The sequence below is a fragment of the Epinephelus lanceolatus genome, chromosome 15 (assembly GCF_041903045.1).
Source record: "Epinephelus lanceolatus isolate andai-2023 chromosome 15, ASM4190304v1, whole genome shotgun sequence".
Lineage (NCBI taxonomy): Eukaryota > Metazoa > Chordata > Actinopteri > Perciformes > Serranidae > Epinephelus > Epinephelus lanceolatus.
This window is the reverse complement of record NC_135748.1, coordinates 39,280,176-39,300,835: the sequence shown is the minus strand read 5'-3', so window position 1 is coordinate 39,300,835 and position 20,660 is coordinate 39,280,176. Positions and strand designations below refer to the sequence as shown.

At 35.8% G+C, this 20,660-nt stretch overlaps 3 protein-coding genes and 1 long non-coding RNA gene across 7 annotated transcripts in view; 1 reads left to right on the top strand and 3 right to left on the bottom strand.

Annotated features, from left to right (window-relative positions):
* mapkbp1 (mitogen-activated protein kinase binding protein 1) overlaps window positions 1–2,023 on the top strand; it is a 63,520-nt gene extending 61,497 nt beyond the window's left edge. For all 4 annotated transcript variants that reach the window (XM_078175337.1, XM_078175336.1, XM_033642887.2 and 1 more), the window contains 2 exons: window positions 173–258; window positions 613–2,023. In XM_078175337.1, the coding sequence (XP_078031463.1) occupies window positions 173–258; window positions 613–855 (329 nt within the window). In that variant the 3' untranslated portion in view covers window positions 856–2,023. The remainder of the gene's footprint in view (window positions 1–172; window positions 259–612) is intronic.
* On the bottom strand, window positions 1,467–12,364 carry LOC117267412 (uncharacterized). The gene is made up of 27 exons (XM_033643311.2): window positions 12,310–12,364; window positions 12,152–12,214; window positions 11,969–12,031; window positions 11,818–11,880; window positions 11,408–11,470; window positions 11,246–11,299; window positions 11,099–11,161; window positions 10,692–10,754; window positions 10,531–10,593; window positions 9,798–9,881; window positions 9,683–9,715; window positions 7,551–7,604; window positions 7,418–7,471; window positions 7,106–7,168; window positions 6,878–6,919; window positions 6,717–6,779; window positions 6,156–6,218; window positions 6,007–6,069; window positions 5,668–5,730; window positions 5,489–5,551; window positions 5,348–5,410; window positions 4,915–4,977; window positions 4,738–4,800; window positions 4,593–4,655; window positions 4,451–4,513; window positions 2,792–2,920; window positions 1,467–2,518 (listed from the first exon to the last, which is right to left on the bottom strand). The coding sequence occupies exons 2-27, from the start codon at window positions 12,189–12,191 to the stop codon at window positions 2,238–2,240; spliced, it is 1,842 nt and encodes a 613-aa protein (XP_033499202.2). The 5' UTR covers window positions 12,192–12,214; window positions 12,310–12,364; the 3' UTR covers window positions 1,467–2,237.
* A 1,198-nt stretch (window positions 12,365–13,562) lies between these two features.
* On the bottom strand, window positions 13,563–14,116 carry LOC144467042 (uncharacterized). Its single transcript, XR_013493416.1, has 3 exons — window positions 14,061–14,116; window positions 13,740–13,802; window positions 13,563–13,625 (listed from the first exon to the last, which is right to left on the bottom strand). It is a non-coding gene; the product is annotated as an uncharacterized LOC144467042 (long non-coding RNA).
* Window positions 14,117–14,350: 234 nt separating this feature from the next.
* LOC144467078 (uncharacterized) lies at window positions 14,351–18,052 on the bottom strand. The gene is made up of 12 exons (XM_078175421.1): window positions 18,025–18,052; window positions 17,234–17,293; window positions 16,968–17,045; window positions 16,184–16,258; window positions 16,033–16,101; window positions 15,795–15,878; window positions 15,461–15,544; window positions 15,310–15,384; window positions 15,091–15,153; window positions 14,787–14,849; window positions 14,502–14,564; window positions 14,351–14,364 (listed from the first exon to the last, which is right to left on the bottom strand). Exons 1-12 carry the CDS (start codon window positions 18,050–18,052, stop codon window positions 14,351–14,353), a joined length of 756 nt encoding a protein of 251 aa, XP_078031547.1.
* Window positions 18,053–20,660: the final 2,608 nt, after the last annotated feature.

Sequence of the window (20,660 nt, the reverse complement as noted above, 5' to 3'; positions counted from 1 at the left end):
CTTTGGGTTGAAATAAGGTGAAGGTTAAGGTGAGGTTTCTTTGGGGTTTGGCATTTAGCTTTAATGGTTAAGTTAAGGTAATAGGCTTGAGATTGCAGTATGTTACTAAAGGTCCTCACAAAGATAGAAGCACCTTACACCATACCTTCTCTCTTTCTTTCTGTGTGTGCAGACCAGCCAATCAGTGTGGAGACGTGCAGAGCTCTGACCAATGAGCTGCAGAGCTGCTTCAAGAGAGCCACACACCTGTACAGGAAGGTGAGTGTGTTATTTGACGATGTTTATCAGAGTCAGACATAAATAGAATTATGTACATGTTGAAGTTAAAACTTACCTTAGGGAAGGCCGTTTGTGTCCTGACCCATTAGGTAAAAGAAATCAGGTGTTGTTGCCAGATTGGGAGACTTTTTAGTACCATTCAAGTGAAAAGTTAGACTGTAGGTCAACGCATCAGCTCCTCATGGAGCCGTAGGACAGTGGAGCGCAGGGTTAAGGTTTTGAAGACAGAAGAAGTCTTGGGGGGAGCAATGACATCAGCAGTGACATCAGCAGCAGACCAATGTTTTCAGACAACTTCTCAGTCTGACACTCACCTGTCTTTCTCTCCTCCAGGTGAGCGGCTCCTCCCACAATGACTCCACACCTGACCAACATCAGATGGCTGTCGTCCTATCAGAAGCCTTCCAGGCCATGAGGGCGGAGCTCGACTCTCTGCCACTCGGCGCCCCGAGCATGCTGGGAGTGGAGGGGGGGTTGGGAGGAGTGGGGGAAGTGAAGACGGCGGCTCTGCTGGAAGAGTATTCTCTGCTGCTGCTGCAGGCCGTTCACAGGAGGATTAACAACACTACAGACTGAACACTACTCCTCTTCATCACCTCTTTCTTATCTCTTCTTACCTTCGTCCTTTTCGCTTCAGCTCTTCCTCGCCTTATTTCTTTTTATCTACTCTGTCTCTGGTCTACCTCCTCTTCCTCCTTTCACTCCTTGGTCTTCACTTCCTCCTTTTTACTTTTCCTCATCTATTCAATCTTCCAGCTTTGCTCTTCATCTTTTTCCTCTCAGTCCTTCTTGTCCTTTTCATCCACAACCATCTTCTTCTAGTTTTCCTCCTCATACTCTTCTTCATCCTCCCTCCCCGCTTTCTTGTCTTCCTCCTCTTCTGTCTGGTCCTGTTTCCAAATCCTCCATCTTCTTGTCCGTCTTTTTTTCTCCTTATCTTTTTCCCCCTCATCTCTTTTACTTAACTACTTTGCCTCCTTGCTTTCCCCTCCTCTTCCTCTTCCTCCTCCTCATCTTCACAGATGAAGGATCTGAAGCCATTCTGATTTCGTCTGGACTTTTATTCCCTTTTTACTGTTATGCAAGAATCTCTCCGGTCTTAAGGAACGACACGTTTTTTAGAAACTGAAGTTTTTATCGACTTGTTTTTTAAAAGACATTTTTCCTTTTTCATTCCCGTCGTTTGTTTGGAGGGAATCTGAACGACTCGTTTGGATCAATGATTATTGATTAGTGTTGTAGAGACATTGATGTTAGACTGTAGAGACTTTTTAAAGGAGCAAACAGCAATATGAGACGTTTTGTCACACTGTTTGATTTGAACAAACTTTAATGTTCTTCTGTTTGATGTAAATGTCATTTCCTGAGTTCACTTGAATCCAAAACAGACTTCCTGTTTGAAACGTCACAGCGAGTTCAAGTGAGATTTTTAGTTTGTATTTATTCTCTTGATGTTACAGTTTGACTGTCAGACTACTGAACACTGACTCTTTATCCTTCACCAGACTTCACAAACTGAGCGCCATGTTTTTCAAAGTTATTTTTAACTGTAACAGGAGGATGTACATTTTTATAATTGTTATTAAAACAAACACTTTTAGGGATCTTTGGGTTTAAATTAGGGGTCAAATTGTTTCTAACAGTTTGTTGTAATGGCGACTTTCTCACTAACCAACAGGTCAAAGTTCAGTTTGAAATGTTTTCATGTTTTTTGTCAAAATCTAATAAAAGTTTGGGACTTATTTTCAGTTTTGTTTTATTAAGGTAAAGAATATTTATTAGCTTAATAAGTGTAAACATTATTTTACTGTGACATCGTCAGTCCATCCTGGTTCTAACAAGAGGAAGTCTCTCACCCTACCAAAACAAAAGTCCAGTCTCTAGTTTCCAGCCTGATACCTTAAAGGATAGTTTGCTGAGAGGACGTCTCCTCGTACCCTGATCCTGGGTCTGTCCTGTCAGAGGGGGAACAGCAGGAAGCCCGAGAACACGCTGAAGTTTCGGGAGTCGTCATAGAGCCGGTAGCTGGCCGGAAGACTGAGGCGGACCTTGTCACCCTGCTCCAGCTGCAGAGCCACACCGTTGGACGTAGAGGCATAGCCGCCGTGGTCGTTCAGGTCCAGGTTGAAGAGGATTGGCTGGTTGTTCCTGTACAGGTAGACTCCCATGTAACCCTTCAGGTAATCTGCAGCCGTGAAGCTGAAGAAGTAAAGTCCTCTGACAGGAGCTATGAACACGCCTGACAGACACAGATCAGGGTGATGTGAACCCACATACATATTTATTATGTTAATACAGAACACGAAGAATTCTCCACCAAAATTCATCATGTCATTATACACACTAACTGCTGCTGCGTTTGAGGGCATCAGAGAATCAATAACTAAAAAACCTTGAGTTAATAATGCTTAATTTGTTTATCAGAAAAACAGGAGGATAGTTTTATTCATTATCATTTTTAACTTTAAACATGACAGTAAACCATGAGCGTTGTGTCAGGATCGTAGTTTACCTGCAGTCTGGTTGTAGGCACGGCCGATGTTGGTGATGGTTTTGGAGAAGATAAGAGTCCTCTCCTCATTGAACGGTCCGACTGATCCTGAATCAGTAAGACCAGCTGAGAACGCCACCTTCAGGTCATCTGCAAGAAAAAAGTTTCACTTCAAAGTTTTAATGTAATAAAAACACTTCATAATGAAAGTTACAGTTATAATAATCTTTTTTTATATATTAAGAGTCAAATATTTTACATCCTAAAGGAATTTTAAATATTTAACATTAACATTTTTCTCTCATTTTCTGTTAATAATTAAAAATTTCACAGAATGTTATGATTTTCTTCACTTTAATGCACTAAATTAATCTATTAATTACCGGGGGCTATTAAAATGAAGATATTTGGGAACAAAAAATGATTCAGTGACATAATAATTTAGAAGCTTCAACAATTTGGTCACTCTAAATTTCTTTCATTTCATCATTATGATTCATCCACCTGCCATACATGCATATAATGAATGTACTGCTTGTTTTAGTAATTTATGTTGGTCATTTTCCAACTTAAACCAAATATAAACAAGAAAAAATAGAAATAGTAATAACAGTGATAAAAATAATAACAATAGTGAATCATTCATTTCTGAAGCAGCAACAAACCAAAGCAAGTTAATCTGACCGTAAAGGTGTAGGCCAAAGCCTCAGCTCATTGCACCCACCCTTTTTACATTAAGAGTTTTGTACTGTTCTCTTTAGATTTATTTATTTATTTAAAATGAAAGGAACAAGCAAAACACAATATATTCTATATATCCTAATGCAAGGGTAGGCAACCTGATGTTCTGGAGTTGCATGCAGCTCTTTAGCCCTTCTCCTGTGGCTCTATGTGGCTTTGATTAAAAATTATATGTAAATGAATAAGAACTATTTTTAACATTTTAATTTTCATTTATCATTGTTATAGACCAAAGGGAAACATTTTCCAGTTGTAAAAATGTGTAGCCTATACACTCAATAAAAAAATATTTTTAACATTTCTTTAACTTAATTGTGCATCATACAGCAACATCCTGGAGCTTTTTCCTAAATTTTGGTGAACAATAGCAGGGCTAGTTTTGAGTTTACCTAGCTAGGCTGGGAATTGATTACAAATCCAAAAAAGAAGAAGTCTCAGATGAAGAATTGGATAGTGCTTGGACAGATTTGTTTGCTTTCATAGACAACACTGCAACGCTTGAGTACCAAATAATCATAAGTGGCCCACTGGAGAGTAACAACTTTGTGGTAAAACATAAAAATGAACGCTGATTTAGAACTATTCGTAATGATGATAGGCTTTTTTTTTTTTTTTTTAAATTAGTCCAAAATGGCTCTTTTGATATTAAAGGTTGCTGACCCCTCTCCTAAAGTCACAAACAAATATTCATATACACACACAGCTGTTAACCATTTTGTATTTGTGAATCATCTTATTTCTATTAATTTTTTTAAAATCTATCTATATTGTTTCTATTTTCTGAAATGCATCATGCTCAAACTGTTTCATAGTTTCACTCTTCATTTTTAATTTCTCTAAACTTACTGTTATATACTTTTATTACTTTAATTATTCTGGTTAAAACAAATACATGATTATTTCTTTAGTTGTAAAAAAAAAAAAAATCTGAGTCCAAACCTGAGTCTGTGTTTTTGAGTTGCTGCAGACGATCCGCAGTTTCATTAATTCTGAAGCTCAAAACTAAAAATCAGAAAACAAAGTGAAGACAAAAACTTTTTAAAACTTACAAGAAAAATGCAGCTAGAGTCCTGAGTGTTACCTGTGCTTTCTGTCTTCAGATCTTCCAGCTGTTTCTCACTGACACTCAGTCTGACCTCCAACTCTAAAGAGGAAAGTTCAGGGTTCATGGTTTAATTAATCAATAGTAAATAATAAAAGTAACATTGAACAGTTAATGATGTTACCTGCACTGTGATTCTCCAGTTGTTCCAGCTGTGTCTCAGTGGATCTCAGTCTGACCTCCAGAGCTGATCAACAGTCAGATTTTATTTACTTAAATATTAACAGATTTAAAATCGCCAGTTAAGTCCAGATCAAAAACATACATATTAATAAAAGTATTAATAGAGATATAACTGTACCTGTACTGTTGTTGTGACTGTCTGTCAGTCTGGACTCCATCAAGGAAATTTGGACAGAGTGAACTGAAAACACGAACAAAAGTTCTCTATGAAAATGTTACAGTAATATTATGCACTTTAATTAGTTTAATAAAGTAATTACTATTGTAAAACTCAATCATGATGGTTCACTACTTTAGTCAAAGGTTCAGCAGATTTTGTGAAGTACACTCATGTTCTTGGGTTCAACAAGAACCATCAGGATTCACTCATGTTTATAAAGGAGTTCCTCAGGGAACAATCAGAGATCCTCCACAGTTTCAGTCTGAAGATTCTCTACATGTTTTTTCTCTGAGCTAAGAACTTTGACTCTGCTTCAGACTCTATCACATTATGACAATTTCATGGTTGCTTATTTCTCCATATATAATTCCATTTGAACTCAAATTGTTACCTGTGTTTTCTGTCTTCAGATCCTCCAGCTGTTTCTCACTGACACTCAGTCTGACCTCCAACTCTAAAGAGAAAACAGTTCAGGGTTCATGGTTTAATTAATTAATAATTTAAAGTAATATTGAAGAGTTGATGGTGTTACCTGCACTGTGACTCTTCAGTTGTTCCAGCCATGTCTCAGTGGATCTCAGTCTGACATCCAGAGCTGATCAACAATCAGGTTTTATTCATTTATATATTAAGTCTGTATTTAAACTCCCCAGTAAAGTCCAGACCAAAAACATACATATTAATAAAAGTGTAATATAAATATAACTCTACCTGTAGTGTTGTTGTGACTGTCTGTCAGTCTGGACTCCATCAAGGAAAGTTGAACAGACTGAACTGAAAACATAAAATCAGCACAAACAAAAGTTCTCTATGGAACTGTAACAATAATATTAAGCATTGTAATTAGTTTGATAATGTAATTAAAATTGTAAAACTCAATAATGGTGGATCATTTCTCAGGTCAAAGGCTCAGCAGGTTCTGTGACCAATGTTGGATCCTCCACAGTTACAGTCTGAGGATGCTCGATATATTTTTCCTCTGAGCTAAAAATTTTGACTCTGTTCTTGACTCTTTATCACATTATAATAATTTCATGGTTAGAGTGTTACCTGTGTTTTCTGTCTTCAGATCTTCCAGCTGTTTCTCACTGACACTTAGTCTGACCTCCAACTCTACAGAGGAAACAGTAAATATCTTAATCATTAATGACTAATTTAACACTTGTGTTAATTAAATAATAAAGTAAGTATTACTGTACCTGTAGTGTTGTTGTGGCTGTCTGTCATTCTGGACTCCATCGAGGAAAGTTGAACGGACTGAACTGAAAACATAAATAAATCAGACACTAACAGCTTATTGGGTTCTTAACTTTTAACGTTCATGTTTACTAAGTTTAGTTTGATCACTGAATTAAACACAAAGTAGGTGTTACACAGAAAGTATTTACTAAATATTTACAGCCACTAACTGCAGGTATATTGTGTGGCTAACTGACAAAGCTAACATTAGCATGCTAACATCTGAGCTAATATCTTAGATTAAAAAGGTAATAGGCCTATGGTTCTTTATCAGACTGCTTGTAAATACATTTAGAAACAAATAATATACTTGAAATTACAAAAAAGTGCTAATAACATCAATTTCATTCGTTAGCTTGGCATAGCCCGATATTTCTCACTCATTCTAATCTGTATGAAAATAATGAACTCTAAAACACATTTCAAACTAGAATTACAGATAATCTTAATCCCACCAACATGAAGAATTTCTGTTTGTTAAAATGTGGAACACCTGATAATAAATGATGAAAGTAAATCACCTGAACTTTCAGTCTGTAACTTAATCATCAGGCGGTCAGCATCACTCAGTTGTCTCTCTAGATCTGAAAACAAGAAAACAAACCAAAGTAATATTTAGCTGTTTGGTGTTAAACAGTTAAAATGTTGAAGTTGGGTTGCTCTTCTGTTTATGAATCTTCACCTTTAGTTTGAGTTCTCAAAGTTGATAGATCAAAGCTGTGAGCTGAAACAAATTTATATAACAGATTATAATATAACAAGCAAACATCTCATCAATAATAATTACATTTTTTATATCTGAGTTCTATATTCTTATGTATAAATAAACTCTACTTTATTCAATGTGTTTTTGATAATGTGTTCACAGATAATATAAATTTATACATAGTAATAAGTAATAAATTCAGACCTGTAACGTTACTCTGCAGCTCGTGGATCAAATCGTCTCTGACTCTCAGTTTGATCTGTATATCTGCAGGATGAACAGAGGAAATACAGTTTCTCTTTAAATATGACTAAACAACTGACCGATCATAAAATTAAATACTGATTGTTTTGTTAATCAATGACTTGTTTTAGATTAAAGTTTCTAAAAATAAAAAATGGCTGTCATAATTAATATTAGCAGCTATTTTACAGAAATTCCTAAAAAAAAATAGACAAATTATCTATATAATGATAACAATAATAATAATGTAAAATGCTGGTAATTTTTTCTTACCTTCGATTTGTCTCTTCAGCTGGTTTTCAGTGGCATTCAGTCTGAACTGCAGCGCTGACACACAGTCACATGAACAAAATGTCAGTACCTATTCAACATCCGATTTAACCTGTTTGTCAGATCATGGACTCACCTGAGTCGAGGTTCTCAGCAGCTTCCAGTCTGGAGTTGATTTGTGTCAGCAGAGCTGCAGAAAGGAAACACTTCAGTAACAGGTTCGCAGTCATGTGACTATGCAGTTGACCTCTGACCTCAGTCCTGATCACTGGTCCTCGGAACATCTTTGATGAACAGGTTCAACCACACATTCGTCCCCTCACTCCAGATACGAATAATGTTATTACTAAGAACGTACATTTCATTTTTGACATTTAAAAAAAAAAGGAATATTTCAGACTTATCAGAAATATTGAAATATTGAAATTTGTGTTATGTGGATATACAGATATTTGAACAGATATTTTCTGTCCTGGTGACAATTTACAACAGCTTCTGCAGGTGGTCACATCAGAATTGAATAAATTAAAGATGTGGTTTGACTCAAACAAATCATCATTAAATCTGAGCAAAGCCAAACTAATGCTGTTTATAAACTGAAAAATAAATACTCAAGTATTTATTAAGACAGACGATGTTATTATTGCAGGAGTATACGAAAACAAATTTCTTGGTGTGATTAAAGACCACAGAATCTGGCTGAAACCACATAGCATATGTAAGAACAAGGCTGTCAAGGAGTGTTACAGTTTTGGGCAAAGCCAGACACATATTGGACTACAAAGCATTATATACTCTGTACTGTTCTCTGATATTGCCAAATTTAAATTATTGTGTTGAGGTTTGAGGAAACAACTACAAAACCACCCTACAGCCATTATCCATACTGCAAAAGAGCCATACGAATTTTACACAATGTTAGATATCGGGAACACACTAATTACCTGTTTTTTTACAACTTAAAAAGTAGTTAAATTTGAAACAACGTTGTTTTTGCACCACTCTGAAAAGGATGTGTAGTATATCAGTTTGTAGGGTGATTTTGTGGAATGCACAGGTTGAAGAAATCAAACAAAGTAAAGATATCAGAGAGTTTAAAAACAGGTACAAAGACAGTGTCTTCACAAGGTACAGAAATGAGTAGAGGGAAGTTAAAGCACACTCAGGGTGCGACTGTAGTCAGTATTCCCAATACTGATTTTCAGATTTCTTTTTATACACCGGGTAATGTTGGTTATCAAGTGTAAAGATGTGTAGTGGTGTAAACGTGTGGTTGATTCATGGTGAGGAGCGTGTGTTTATGTAATAGTTTATAGTTTGGGATAATGGGTGGGGCTAGACAAGCAAGTTGCTTCTTCCTACTCCTTTTCAGACATGAACCGTAATTTACGTTTCTCTTTGTAAGTCTGTTCATGATTTATTGTTTGTCTCTGTTTTGTAGAACTTTTCTTCTACAATATATATATATATATTTTTTTTTTTTTAATGTTCGAAATAAATAAATCAAAATCAAATCAATTTACATTTTGATTTGGAGAGTTTGTTACACTTCTGTTAAAGATCCATATTAGTTGTTTTTAAAAAGAAATCGCTGCTATAATTAGGTACAGTAACCAGCTGTCAAGAGGAAACTTTCACCTGCCTAAATTATGAACTTTACATTTAAAAGAAAAACATATAATAATAAAGTAAAGGTAAAGGTAAAGTTCCACTGATTGTCACACACCTGAGTGTGTGAAATTTGTTCTCCGCATTTGACCCATCCCCTGAGGGAGCGGTGAGCAGCAGCAGTGCCGCACTCGGGAATCATGTGGTGATCTAACCCCCCAATTCCAACCCCTGATGCTGAGTGCCAAGCAGGGAGGCAATGGGTCCCATTTTTATAGTCTTTGGTATGACCCGGCCAGGGATCGAACCCACGACCTCCCAGTCTCAGGGCGGACACTCTACCACTAGGCCACTGAGCTGGAAACAGCATACAAAAAATAATTGAATATAACTGTAAAACAATCATATATTAATAACACTATTGCTTTAAAGTCCCACTGGCATGCCCTGGAAACTGCAGTGTTCATTACAGCTACTTTATCAGTCAGCTGATCAATTAATCAATAAGTCTCTACATTAGAGTTTACCTTTGTTCTCATGTGTTTCATATATATATATAAATATGTATACATATATAAATATGTATACATATATATATATATATATATATATATATATATATATATATATATATATATTAAAATAAAGACATGACGTTACCTTCAGTGTTTCTCTCAGCTGCTGTCAGTCTGTCTGAAACAGAAAACATCACATTAAACTAAAACATCTGAAAAAACAAACAGCTGATTTATTTACATGATGTAACTGAGGTCACCTGTGTTTTCTGTCCTCAATCTGTCCACCTGTCCCTCAGTGACATCCAGTCTCAGACTGACAGCTGACAGCTTGGCTGCATGGACTGAAATCAGTTTTTAACCGTTTATTAAATACATTTTACTTTAATAACCTGCTGATCAGCAAACGTTCCTCTTAAATCCAAACAGAAACAGTTACTTTAAGGAGAGGAGGGTCTCAAAATCATTTATGGTGTTCCTCAGGGAACCTCCTCGGGTCCTCTGTAATTTTTATTAAAGCAGTCTGAGGGTGAAGGCTCGCCGTAAACGTCAAAATCATCATTTATAATCGGAGAGAAACAATCTGTACTACCTGCCTGTGAATTAATTGGTACTTTTATAAGTACTTTAGCTCTTTCGTTACTTGCTAGCTGAATGATTATGCCTATTACAGACTGTGATATGAGTAAGTCTAATAAGTCAGAATGGAGCTTTAGACTTCCCAGTGTTCTCTTATCACAAGAGTGCTGACTTCATGACACTGAATTCCTGTCAAATGTAAGATTTCATTTTAAACCCTCAAACTGTCATATTGGGAGAACCTGACTGGGACCTTGTTAGGTGTTAAAAACATCAGGGAGTTGATGGTTTTATAATTAAATAATTACCAAACATGAGAAGAAGTAAGCAGGTAAATCAGTCAACTGAAGCTCAACAAAGCAAGACGGTTATTTAATAAAACACAAACTTACATTGAAGAGTTGGTGATGTTACCTGCAGTGTGATCCTCCAGCTGTTCCAGCTGTGTCTCAGTGGATCTCAGTCTGACCTCCAGAGCTGATCAACATAACAGTTTTCATTTGGAGTTTTACTAAGATTCAACTCTTCAGTAAAGTCCAGATCAAACAGACAAATCTAAAAAAATATAACTCTACCTGTAGTGTTGTTGTGGCTGTCTTTCAGTCTGGACTTCATTAAGGACAGCTGGACAGACTGAACTGAAAACACAGAATCAGCACAAACACGTTTCTATAAAATGTTATAATAATATTTATTGTATTTACTTAAATAATGTAAATACTATTTAAATGTTTTTATTTCCATTTATTACTTGTCTCAGAGGATCAGCAGGGTCTGTGTAGAATCCTCATATATTTCGATTCTACATGAACTATCAGGGTTCATTCATGTTTATAAAGGAGTTCCTCAGGGAACAATGTTGGATTTGACTTAACTCCCAACTCGTTATCACTTTATAACAATTTCATGGGTAGCTAATTCATTTATATGTAATAATACATAAGTATTAATTTACAGTTAGTTTCAAATGTTTGAGTGTTACCTGTGTTTTCTGTCTTCAGATCTTCCAGTTGTTTCTCACTGTTGCTCAGTCTGACCTCCAGAGCTGAACAGGAAATTGTTCATGTTAAATTTTAAAGGTTAAATTTATTATCTCATAAAGGTAATGATGAAAAGATGATGATGCTACCTGCACTGTGATTCTCCAGCTGTGTCTCAGTGGATCTTAGTCTGACCTCCAAAGCTAATCAACAATCAGATTATATTCATTTATATAGTTAGTCTGGATTTAAAATCTCCAGATCAGAAAGATAATTGTTGATTAAAAAAATTAACATAAATGTTACCCTACCTGCAGTGTTGTTGTGGCTGTCTGTCAGTCTGGATTGCATCAAGGAAAGTTGGACAGACTGAGCTGAAAACACAATAAATGAGAAAAAAAACAAACAAAAATCTACGGTAAAATATAAAAAAGAAAGTTTAATGATCTGTAATAGAAACAGATAAAGTATATAATTTCTATCAATGAAAATGTCATAAAGGTTTCTACAAGGACCATTAGGGTAATGACGGAGTTCCTCAGGGAACCTTACTGGATCCCCCAGTGTTTCAGTTTGAAAATTTACTTAATGTTTCTTTTTTTCTTTCCAGTTGTAAACTTTGACTCAACTCCAAACCCTTTGTCAACTTATATGAATTTATTTATGTATAATAATACATTAGTATTAATCTTCAGTTATTTTTTCAAGTTCAGAGTTTTACCTGTGTCTTCTGTCTTCAGATATTCCAGTTGTTTCTCACTGTCGCCCAGTCTGACCTCCAGAGCTGAACAGGAAATCGTTCACATTTGATTTCAAAGGTTTAATTAATGATATCACAAATAATAATAATGATGAAAAGATGATGACGTTACCTGCACTGTGATTCTCCAGCTGTTGCAGCTGTGTCTCAGTGGATCTCAGTCTGACCTCCAAAGCTGATCAAAAAACATTTTTATTTATTCATAAATTTACTGTGTCTGGATTAAACATCTTTAGTTAAGTCTAGATTAGATACATACATATTAATACAAACATTAACATAAACATAACTGTACCTGTAGTGTTGTTGTGACTGTCTGCCAGTCTGGACTTCATCAAGGAAAGTTGAGCAGACTGAACTGAAAACACAAAATAAATCAGAAACAAACAACTTCTGACCTTTTGGACTTTTCTGTGTGTCACAGTGCCCCCTGGAGGCATTTCTATCATTTACCTGTGTCTTCTGCCTTCAGATCTTCCAGTTGTTTCTCACTGTCGCCCAGTCTGACCTCCAGGGCTGAACAGGAAATCGTTCACATTTGATTTCAAAGGTTTAATTAATGATATCACAAAGGTAATGATGAAAAGATGATAATGTTACCTGCACTGTGATTCTCCAGCTGTTGCAGCTGTGTCTCGGTGGATCTCAGTCTGACCTCCAAAGCTGATCAAAAAACATTTTTATTTATTCATAAATTTACTGTGTCTGGATTGAACGTCTTTAGTTAAGTCCAGATTAGATACATACATATTAATAAAAACATTAACATAAACATAACTGTACCTGTAGTGACAGATCTATCATAAACGTTCCTACAAGAACCATCAAAATGATAAAGGAGTTCCTCAGGGAACCTTCGTGGATCCTTCACAGTTTTTGTTTGAAGAATCACTACAAGTACTGTCTGACTAAAAAAAGTTTACTTTTCACTTTCTTTTTAATCTGATAAGATTTATTACCCACCATCTAGTTTTAAATATTCAGAGTGTTACCTGTGTTTTCTGTCTTCAGATCTTCCAGTTGTTTCTCACTGACAATCAGTCTGACCTCCAACTCTAAAAAGAAAACAGTTCAGGATTCATTTATGTTCATAAAGGAGTGCCTCAGGGAACCATATTGGATCCTCCAGTTTTAGTCTAAAGAAAATCACTAAATGTTTTTCTTTTTAGCTAAAAACTGTTAATCTACACACAACTAGTTAGCACTTTATAATTATTTCATGGTTAGTTAATTCATTTATTTATATAACACATTAGTATTAAGTTAGTTCAGAGTGTTACCTGTGTTTTCTGTCTTCAGATCTTTCAGCTGTTTCTCACTGACATTAAGTCTGGCCTCCAACTCTAAAGACAAAACAGTTCAGGGTTAATGTGTTTGTAAAGGAGTTCCTCAGGGAACCATGTTGGATCCTCCTTAGTTTCAGTCTGAAAAAATCCCTGAATGTCTTTCTTATACTATTTAACAAATTTACACGTTATATTAATTTCATGGTTAATTAATGTATATATAATAACACATTAGTATCAACGTACAGTTAGTTTTAAATGTTCAGAGTGTTACCTGTGTTGTCTGTCTTCAGATCTTCCAGTTGTTTCTCATTGACGCTCAGTCTGACCTCAAGAGCTGAACAGGTAACCATTTTTGTTTAACTTAAAGGTTAAATTAATGATTAATTAAAGGTGATAACTAAGAATTGATTGTGTTACCTGCACTGTGATTCTCCAGTTGTTTTAGCTGTGTCTCAGTAGATTTTAGGCCGACCTCCAGAGCTGATCAAAAAACATTTTTATTTATTTATAAATTTACTGAGTCTGGATTTTAATTCTTCAGTAAAGTCCAGATCAGATACATACTAATAAATGTTAATATAAATATAACTGTACCTGTACTGTTGTTGTGACTGGCTGTCAGTCTGGACTCCATCAGGGAAAGCTGAACAGAATGAACTGAAAACACAAAATAAATCACAAACATACAACTGGGGACGTTTCTTTGTTTCACAGTGCACTGTAGTTGCACATGTAACAACATAAAGCAGAAGTAAAGGAAGTGGGCAGAGACACCTGTTGGTCAGTAATTCAATTAAATAGTTTTCTAAAAAAATAGCCATATTAGTTACAGTCAGAAGAATCTCTACATGTGTCTCTTGAAGTCAAACAATTTAACAATATCCAAATCTTTTTACACCAGTTTCTATCATTTACCTGTGTTTTCTCTCTGCAGATCTTCCAGCTGTTTCTCATCGACACTCAGTTTGACCTCTAACTCTAAATTGGAAACAATTCAGGGTTCAGTCATGTTTATTTTTGTTTATTTATGTTCATTTTTGTTACAACATTCCAAGAGTTGTTAATTCAACTATACATACTTAGTGGTGCTGTTAAACTGGACTGAATGAAATTCTACAGGTGTACACAATAAAGTGGCCACTGAGTGTGATTACAGTTTGATCATAAAGGTTCCCACAAGAACCATCAGAGTGATAAAGGAGTTCCTAAGGAAACCTTGCTGAAACCGCCACATTTTCAGTTTGAAGAATCACTACATGCACTGTTTGAACTAGAAAAAAAGTTTACTTTTCACTTTTTGTCATTTTGTTCAGTGTACATTTTAATACAAACAGTTTTAAATATTTAGAGTGTTACCTGTGTTTTCTGTCTTCAGATCCTCCAGCTGATTCTCACTGACACTCAGTCTGACCTCAAACTCTAAAGAGAAAACAGTTCAGGGTTCATTTGGGATTGTAAAGGAGTTCCTCAGGGAACCATGCTGGGTCCTCCACAATTTATATTTGAAAAATCACTAAATGTTTCTCTTTTTCTTTTTAGCTAAAAACTTTGACTCAACACCAAACTATTCAGTGCTTGATAATAATTTCAGGGTTAATTAATTCTTAATTTACAGTTAGTTTTAAATGTTCAGAGTGTTACCCGTGTTTTCTGTCCTTAGATCTTCCAGCTGTTTTTCACTGACACCCAGCCTGACTGCCAATTCTAAAGAGAAACCAGTTAAGGGTTCATTCATGTTTATAAAGGAGTTCCTCTGGGAACCATTTTGGATCCTCAAAAGTTTCTGTTTGAAAAATCACTAAATGTTTCTCTTTCCTTTTATTAGCTAAAAAATGTTATGCTCCAAATTCTTTATCACTTAATGATGATTTCATGGTAAGTTAATTTATTTGTATTTAATGGTACATTAATATCAATCCCGTTAGTGTTAATCCTTCACTGACACCTGTATTTTCTGTCTTCAGATCTTCCAGCTGTGTCTCATTGACACTCAGTCTGACCTCCAACTCTAAAGAGAAAACCGTAAGATATGAATCAGAAAGTTTTTTCAAGAGTTCAGTCTGATTATCATTATTGTCTTTTTCACGTTTGATAGTAATGTGTGATTCCTTCATGACTTCTAGACTGATGAACTGACTGGTGGATGAACAGATGGATGTAGTACCTGCGTTCATTTTGTCCAGCAGACTCTCAGTCGTGTTCAGTTTTCTCTGCAGCGTCTTTAGTTTGTCGTTTTGATCTGAAACATAAAAATAAACTGCAGTAAAACATTTTCTTTGAGCCTCTCTGTTTACTTCAGTGTGTACTTCAGTTACCTTTCCTGTCAGTCTGTAGCTGCTGTATTTGACTCTCAGCAGAGTCAAGTCTGACCTGCAGCTGCTTCACTGTATCAGCCTGAACTGAATGGAGAAAGTACAGGAAGTGACATCCCCGATCTGAAGAATGGCCTACCTACTTTGGCCTATCTCCTTGTTGCTTGGGTAAAGTAAAAGTCAAGCACTCAAAGTTCATGTTGCTGTATTCTTATCAACTTTTAATCATGTAGCTACAACATTAAAGACTTTTAATTTCTGTATGTTAACAAAGTGGCATAAATGAATGTAGCTGAGTTTCTGTATTAACTGACAGGGGTGTGTTTGATTTGTTTACCTGTGGATTGTGTTTTCAGCTCATCCAGTCGATGTTCACCCACACTCAGTCTGTCAGTCAGAGCCAAAACATCTGCTGACTGAACTGAAATCATGTTCCATAATAACAGAGAATTAATCGAGACAAATTGACTAAACACTGAGTCACATAAGATAATATCTGAGCTGATGAATATCTAACAGACGCTTGGAGTACATCATGCGTTTTTTATATATCATATGATAATAATTATAAATACATTTTTTTGTGTCTTGTGTCTTCAGCTCCTCCAGTCGTCTTTCTACAGACTTCAGTCCCCCTGTCTGATCTGAAAACATGAAAAACATGCAAAATAATTATCTACTTCACTGACTTCAATGATCATGTGACCAAGGTGTCATGTGACCCACCTGCAGATTTTCTCTTCAGCTCCTCCAGGTGAAGTTCGCTGCTGTTCAGTCTGCTGCTGATCTCTGATACCTGATCTGAAATTAATCAGTTCAGAAAATAAAAATTAACAAGTGATTTATTTAGAAAAATAGAATTTAAAATGGAACAGAAATTTTAGAAAATACAACATTTTAGGAAACACAAAAACATCTTCGGAAACTTATTTTAGGGAACATAACATTTTATAAAATGTAACAACTTTCAAGAAATGTTAAAACATTTTGGGGAACACAAATCATTTTTTGGGAACACAACAACATTTTAGGGAACACAACACCATTTTAGGGAAGATTTGGCAAATTTTTCATGGGCACAACCCACATACTCAACTCTGCTGCTCATCCCACAAATGCATGTTCCTAATAAATGTGGCACCATTTAAAAGGAAAATAAACAGGCTTTCCGGCATAAGATTTATTGCCAAGAAGCATTGTTACAACAAAGAAATAATCTACCAAACACAAATTTCCTTACTTAGTAGTACTTAGTTTACAAATTGTGTAGAATGTGAGTGGAATGGAGGTATTTATTTATTTATTCGTATTATAATTTTATTACTATTTTTTTTACTTATTTTATATATGAATCTGGTCCATGAGTACACCTGAATTTCATTGTATGTTTGTACAATGACAATAAAGAAATCTGATTTCAAATCAGATCTGAGTCTGATTTCAGTTGACATAGTTATATTAACTATTTACCAACAATTACAGTGAACGAATGAATAAATAAATGAATGACCTCGTATGAAGCGGAGCTCGTTTCTCTCAGCAGATGAGTTCAGTTTCTCCTCCAGAGAGTTCAGTCGACTCTGCAGAGCTGGAACACACACACATAAAAATGATTATTCAATCACTTATTAATTTTCTGTAAGTTTGTATTTTTGGGCACTAGAGCCTCTGTGGACATGACATCAGATTTGTATTCACCAAAATACAACATCATTCCAACAATGACATACTGAACGCGCCACTGATTACTGACTGATTATTGATTGATCAGTTCACCTTGTGTGTTCCTGCTCAGCTCCTCCAGCTCAGACACTTCAGATGAACTGTTGGAGAATGCTGGGAAATGAAGGGTTAAAAGTTTGTTTAACATTCAATCTTTTAAACACGCTCAGTGTTTATTTGTAACTCATGTAATTTGTATTAACATGTGATGGTATTTAATGATGTAACATTTGTCTGATTGGTGTAGTTCAGCACTTAAATCAAAAGCTTTCCTCTAAACTGAGATTTAAAATTCTTTAATCAGAACTATGTTCCCCACATGGTCACAGGAAAATAAGCACACATGGTTTATAACACACTATAATGAAGCTGTGAGCAAATATAAAGACATGTTTAACTTAGGGATGCATGATGTTAGATTTTTTTGCCGATATCCGATGTAACAACTCATTTGACCGATAACTGGTATCAATATATCCACTTTTTTTCCCTCACCTAATCATCAAGTCTATTCCGTTGTTGAATTAACATCATACTATACATACAGTACATACTCTTATCGTGATGGCCCACCAGCAGATGGAGACATGAAATACAATACTTTTCAGTTTATGTAATATTCATTCATTTTACAAAATAAGAAAAAGCATGTTGGACGATACCGATGACATGCCGATATCATTGTGCATCCCTAGTTTAAGTGTTTATTAATGATGATATGTGCCATAACGTCATTAAATCTGTTTACAGCTACATTACAGTCTGTCATAAACCAGTTATTACATCTTCATAGATTTTATATTTTACCTGATCAATAAAAGGATTAACAGAGAAATGAATCTGACCTGATGTCTGCCTCATCAGCTCCTCCATCACACTGTCAGTGTTACACAGTCTGACTGCCAGCACTAAAAAACACAGAGACTATCTGTTTGTTTTACCTCCTCACCGTCAGTACAACTGTCAATGAGCCCATTAACAAGACATCTGAGTGGCCAGGGTTTATCTTGTGTGTCGGACGTAACACGCTCTGCAATAAAACCCTTTTAAACTTGGTGTATACAAAGTAAATGTAACGTGTCTGTTGTATAGTACTTCAAACTTAATTTTTTTTCCGTCTTTTTCCTTTTAATTTTTTAAATTTTATTATTGTTGCTGTTTGTGTTCCTATTAATTTATTTTTGTATACGTGTGTGTGTGTGTGTGTGCTATAATTCTTTAATTATTTTAACACAGCTTATCACCATGTATGTGCATATTTTAAAGAAATTGTAGGGTGTTTGTAAACATTCGTATTGTACCGTTAAACTTCAATTAAAAGCCTAGCTCCACTTTAACCCCCAGTCTCTTTTACTAGCCCAGTGTAGCTACGCATTTTGACAGATAAAGGCCTGTCTCAAATAGAGGCCTGGTCTGGTTGCCAAGCAGTTCATTTTTATATAAGTTCTTTGAATGTATAAAACCAAGTTGCTCGACTACCCGCCTCAGCTAACATTAGTTAGCTGTTGAGATCACAAATACAAATATAAATGTTTAAACTTTTGTCAATATGGAGATGCTACACATCGTTAGCTTATCTAATTTCATTTTACTGAAACCATGAGCACGAGAGAAGACTGTTAGTCTTTTAGATTCACCAGCATGACGGAAAAGTTTGGTGACTCCCTTCGTCTGAAGTTGTCATAAAGTTAGATTAGGTGTCTTTTCCTCAATTACCTGCTAAGTTATTTATATTTCTTTAGTCTGTACGGGTCCACTGATCAAAAGAATCAAAAGTGTTCTTCATAAATATTAATCCAAGTTATGCGTATTGTTTTAACAGGATAAAGTCTTGTTATCCTCAGGTGCGTTGAAACAAATGCCATAACATCGCTCATTACTGATATTCGAAGCTTAAGTTTTATACCAGTAATATTCATACAGGTTTAGATCAGCAATATGATTGTATTTCAAATCTTTGCTGAACAAAAGTTTTGTGTGAAAGGCATTAAAGGCCTGTCCCAAATATTGGCCTGTTGAGTTCAGTATTTTTAGCAAATAATGGTCCGGGCTACTATTTGAAGTTTTACGGTATTCTATATGTTCCTTTGTATGGTGTTATAAACCAATAAACAGATTGCTGGGAAAAAAAAGTTAATAACTGTGAACTGCTTCAGTCTTTAACTTTGTGAGTTGGACTCAAACTGAAATGTTGAGATAGACACAAGTTATGTGTAAACGTTTTCACTCCTGTCATCATATCATCTGATGCTGACCGACGTTTTAACATCGACCTGTAATCATCACTACAGGCCACAGGGGGCGTTACTGAGCACCAGTCACACACTCTCTCTTCTACATCAGTATCAGCTCACAGACTCTGATAATGATAACATTAAATCTGATGACAGTGATGATGACCTGCGCTCTTCCTCCTCAGCTGCTCCACCGTGCTCTCAGTCGCCCTCAGTCTTGTCTGCAGGAACGGTAGCTCCGCTGCCAGAACTGTGAAGACAGTGGCAATAAGTTACCATGGCAACCAGAAACACACACCAGTGTCCATACACTTTGGTATGGACTCATAATTACAGGATCACCTGACAGGTGACAAGCATCTGATGTTTTGGTGTCAAAGTTAAGCGCTGAAAGCAGCTGAAGTGTTGGTGAACATCAGAGACATGACAGCAAGGAAATATTAGTGAGAACTGAAAGCAGCTGAACTGTCACTTGGAGTTTAAGTATTTGGCTGCAGCTGAAGTGTGTGGACTGTAAACAGCTGAAGCGCAAGTTGAATATGTAAACAGTTACAAAAATCCCAGGTGAGGTAGTTAAGGTTCGAGCTGAAGAGCAGAAATCAGTTTTCTGTCTCACCTGTGTTCTTCTTCTGCAGTTCGTCCAATGAGCTCTCACTTTTGTTCAGTCTGAACTGAAGCGTCGACACTGCAGATGAAAACTCAGCGGCTTGAACTGAAAAACAAAACACAACAAAAAAAAACATGACGACTGACATGTCTCAACAGCTGGAGGATGGACTGTGATGACGTTGGTGAATCTCTCATATTTCATCTAACGCCATCGTCAGGTCAGCATTTAATGTGTCTGATACTTATTCAACCAAACACCAGCAGAACTAATGACACTCACATCAGCCTCACCTGGACTCTGTGTTTACTAACGCTTAACTCATGTTAGCACGAGATCACACTGAACTAAGACGGTGAACAAGGTCAACATTACACCTGCTACACATCAACATGTTTGTGTCATCATTTAGAAAACACAAACGGATTTTAATTAACACAGCAACATTTTACACAATTTTTAGGTAATGCCACAACATTTTAGAAATTTTAGGAAACAAACACTATATGCAATATTAAAACATTTTAGAGAACGCAAAAAAAATTTAGGGAATGCAGCTACATTTCAGGAAATGGGACCACAACATTTTAAGGAATGCACACATTCTTGGGAAACAACATTTTAGGAAATGCCACAACTT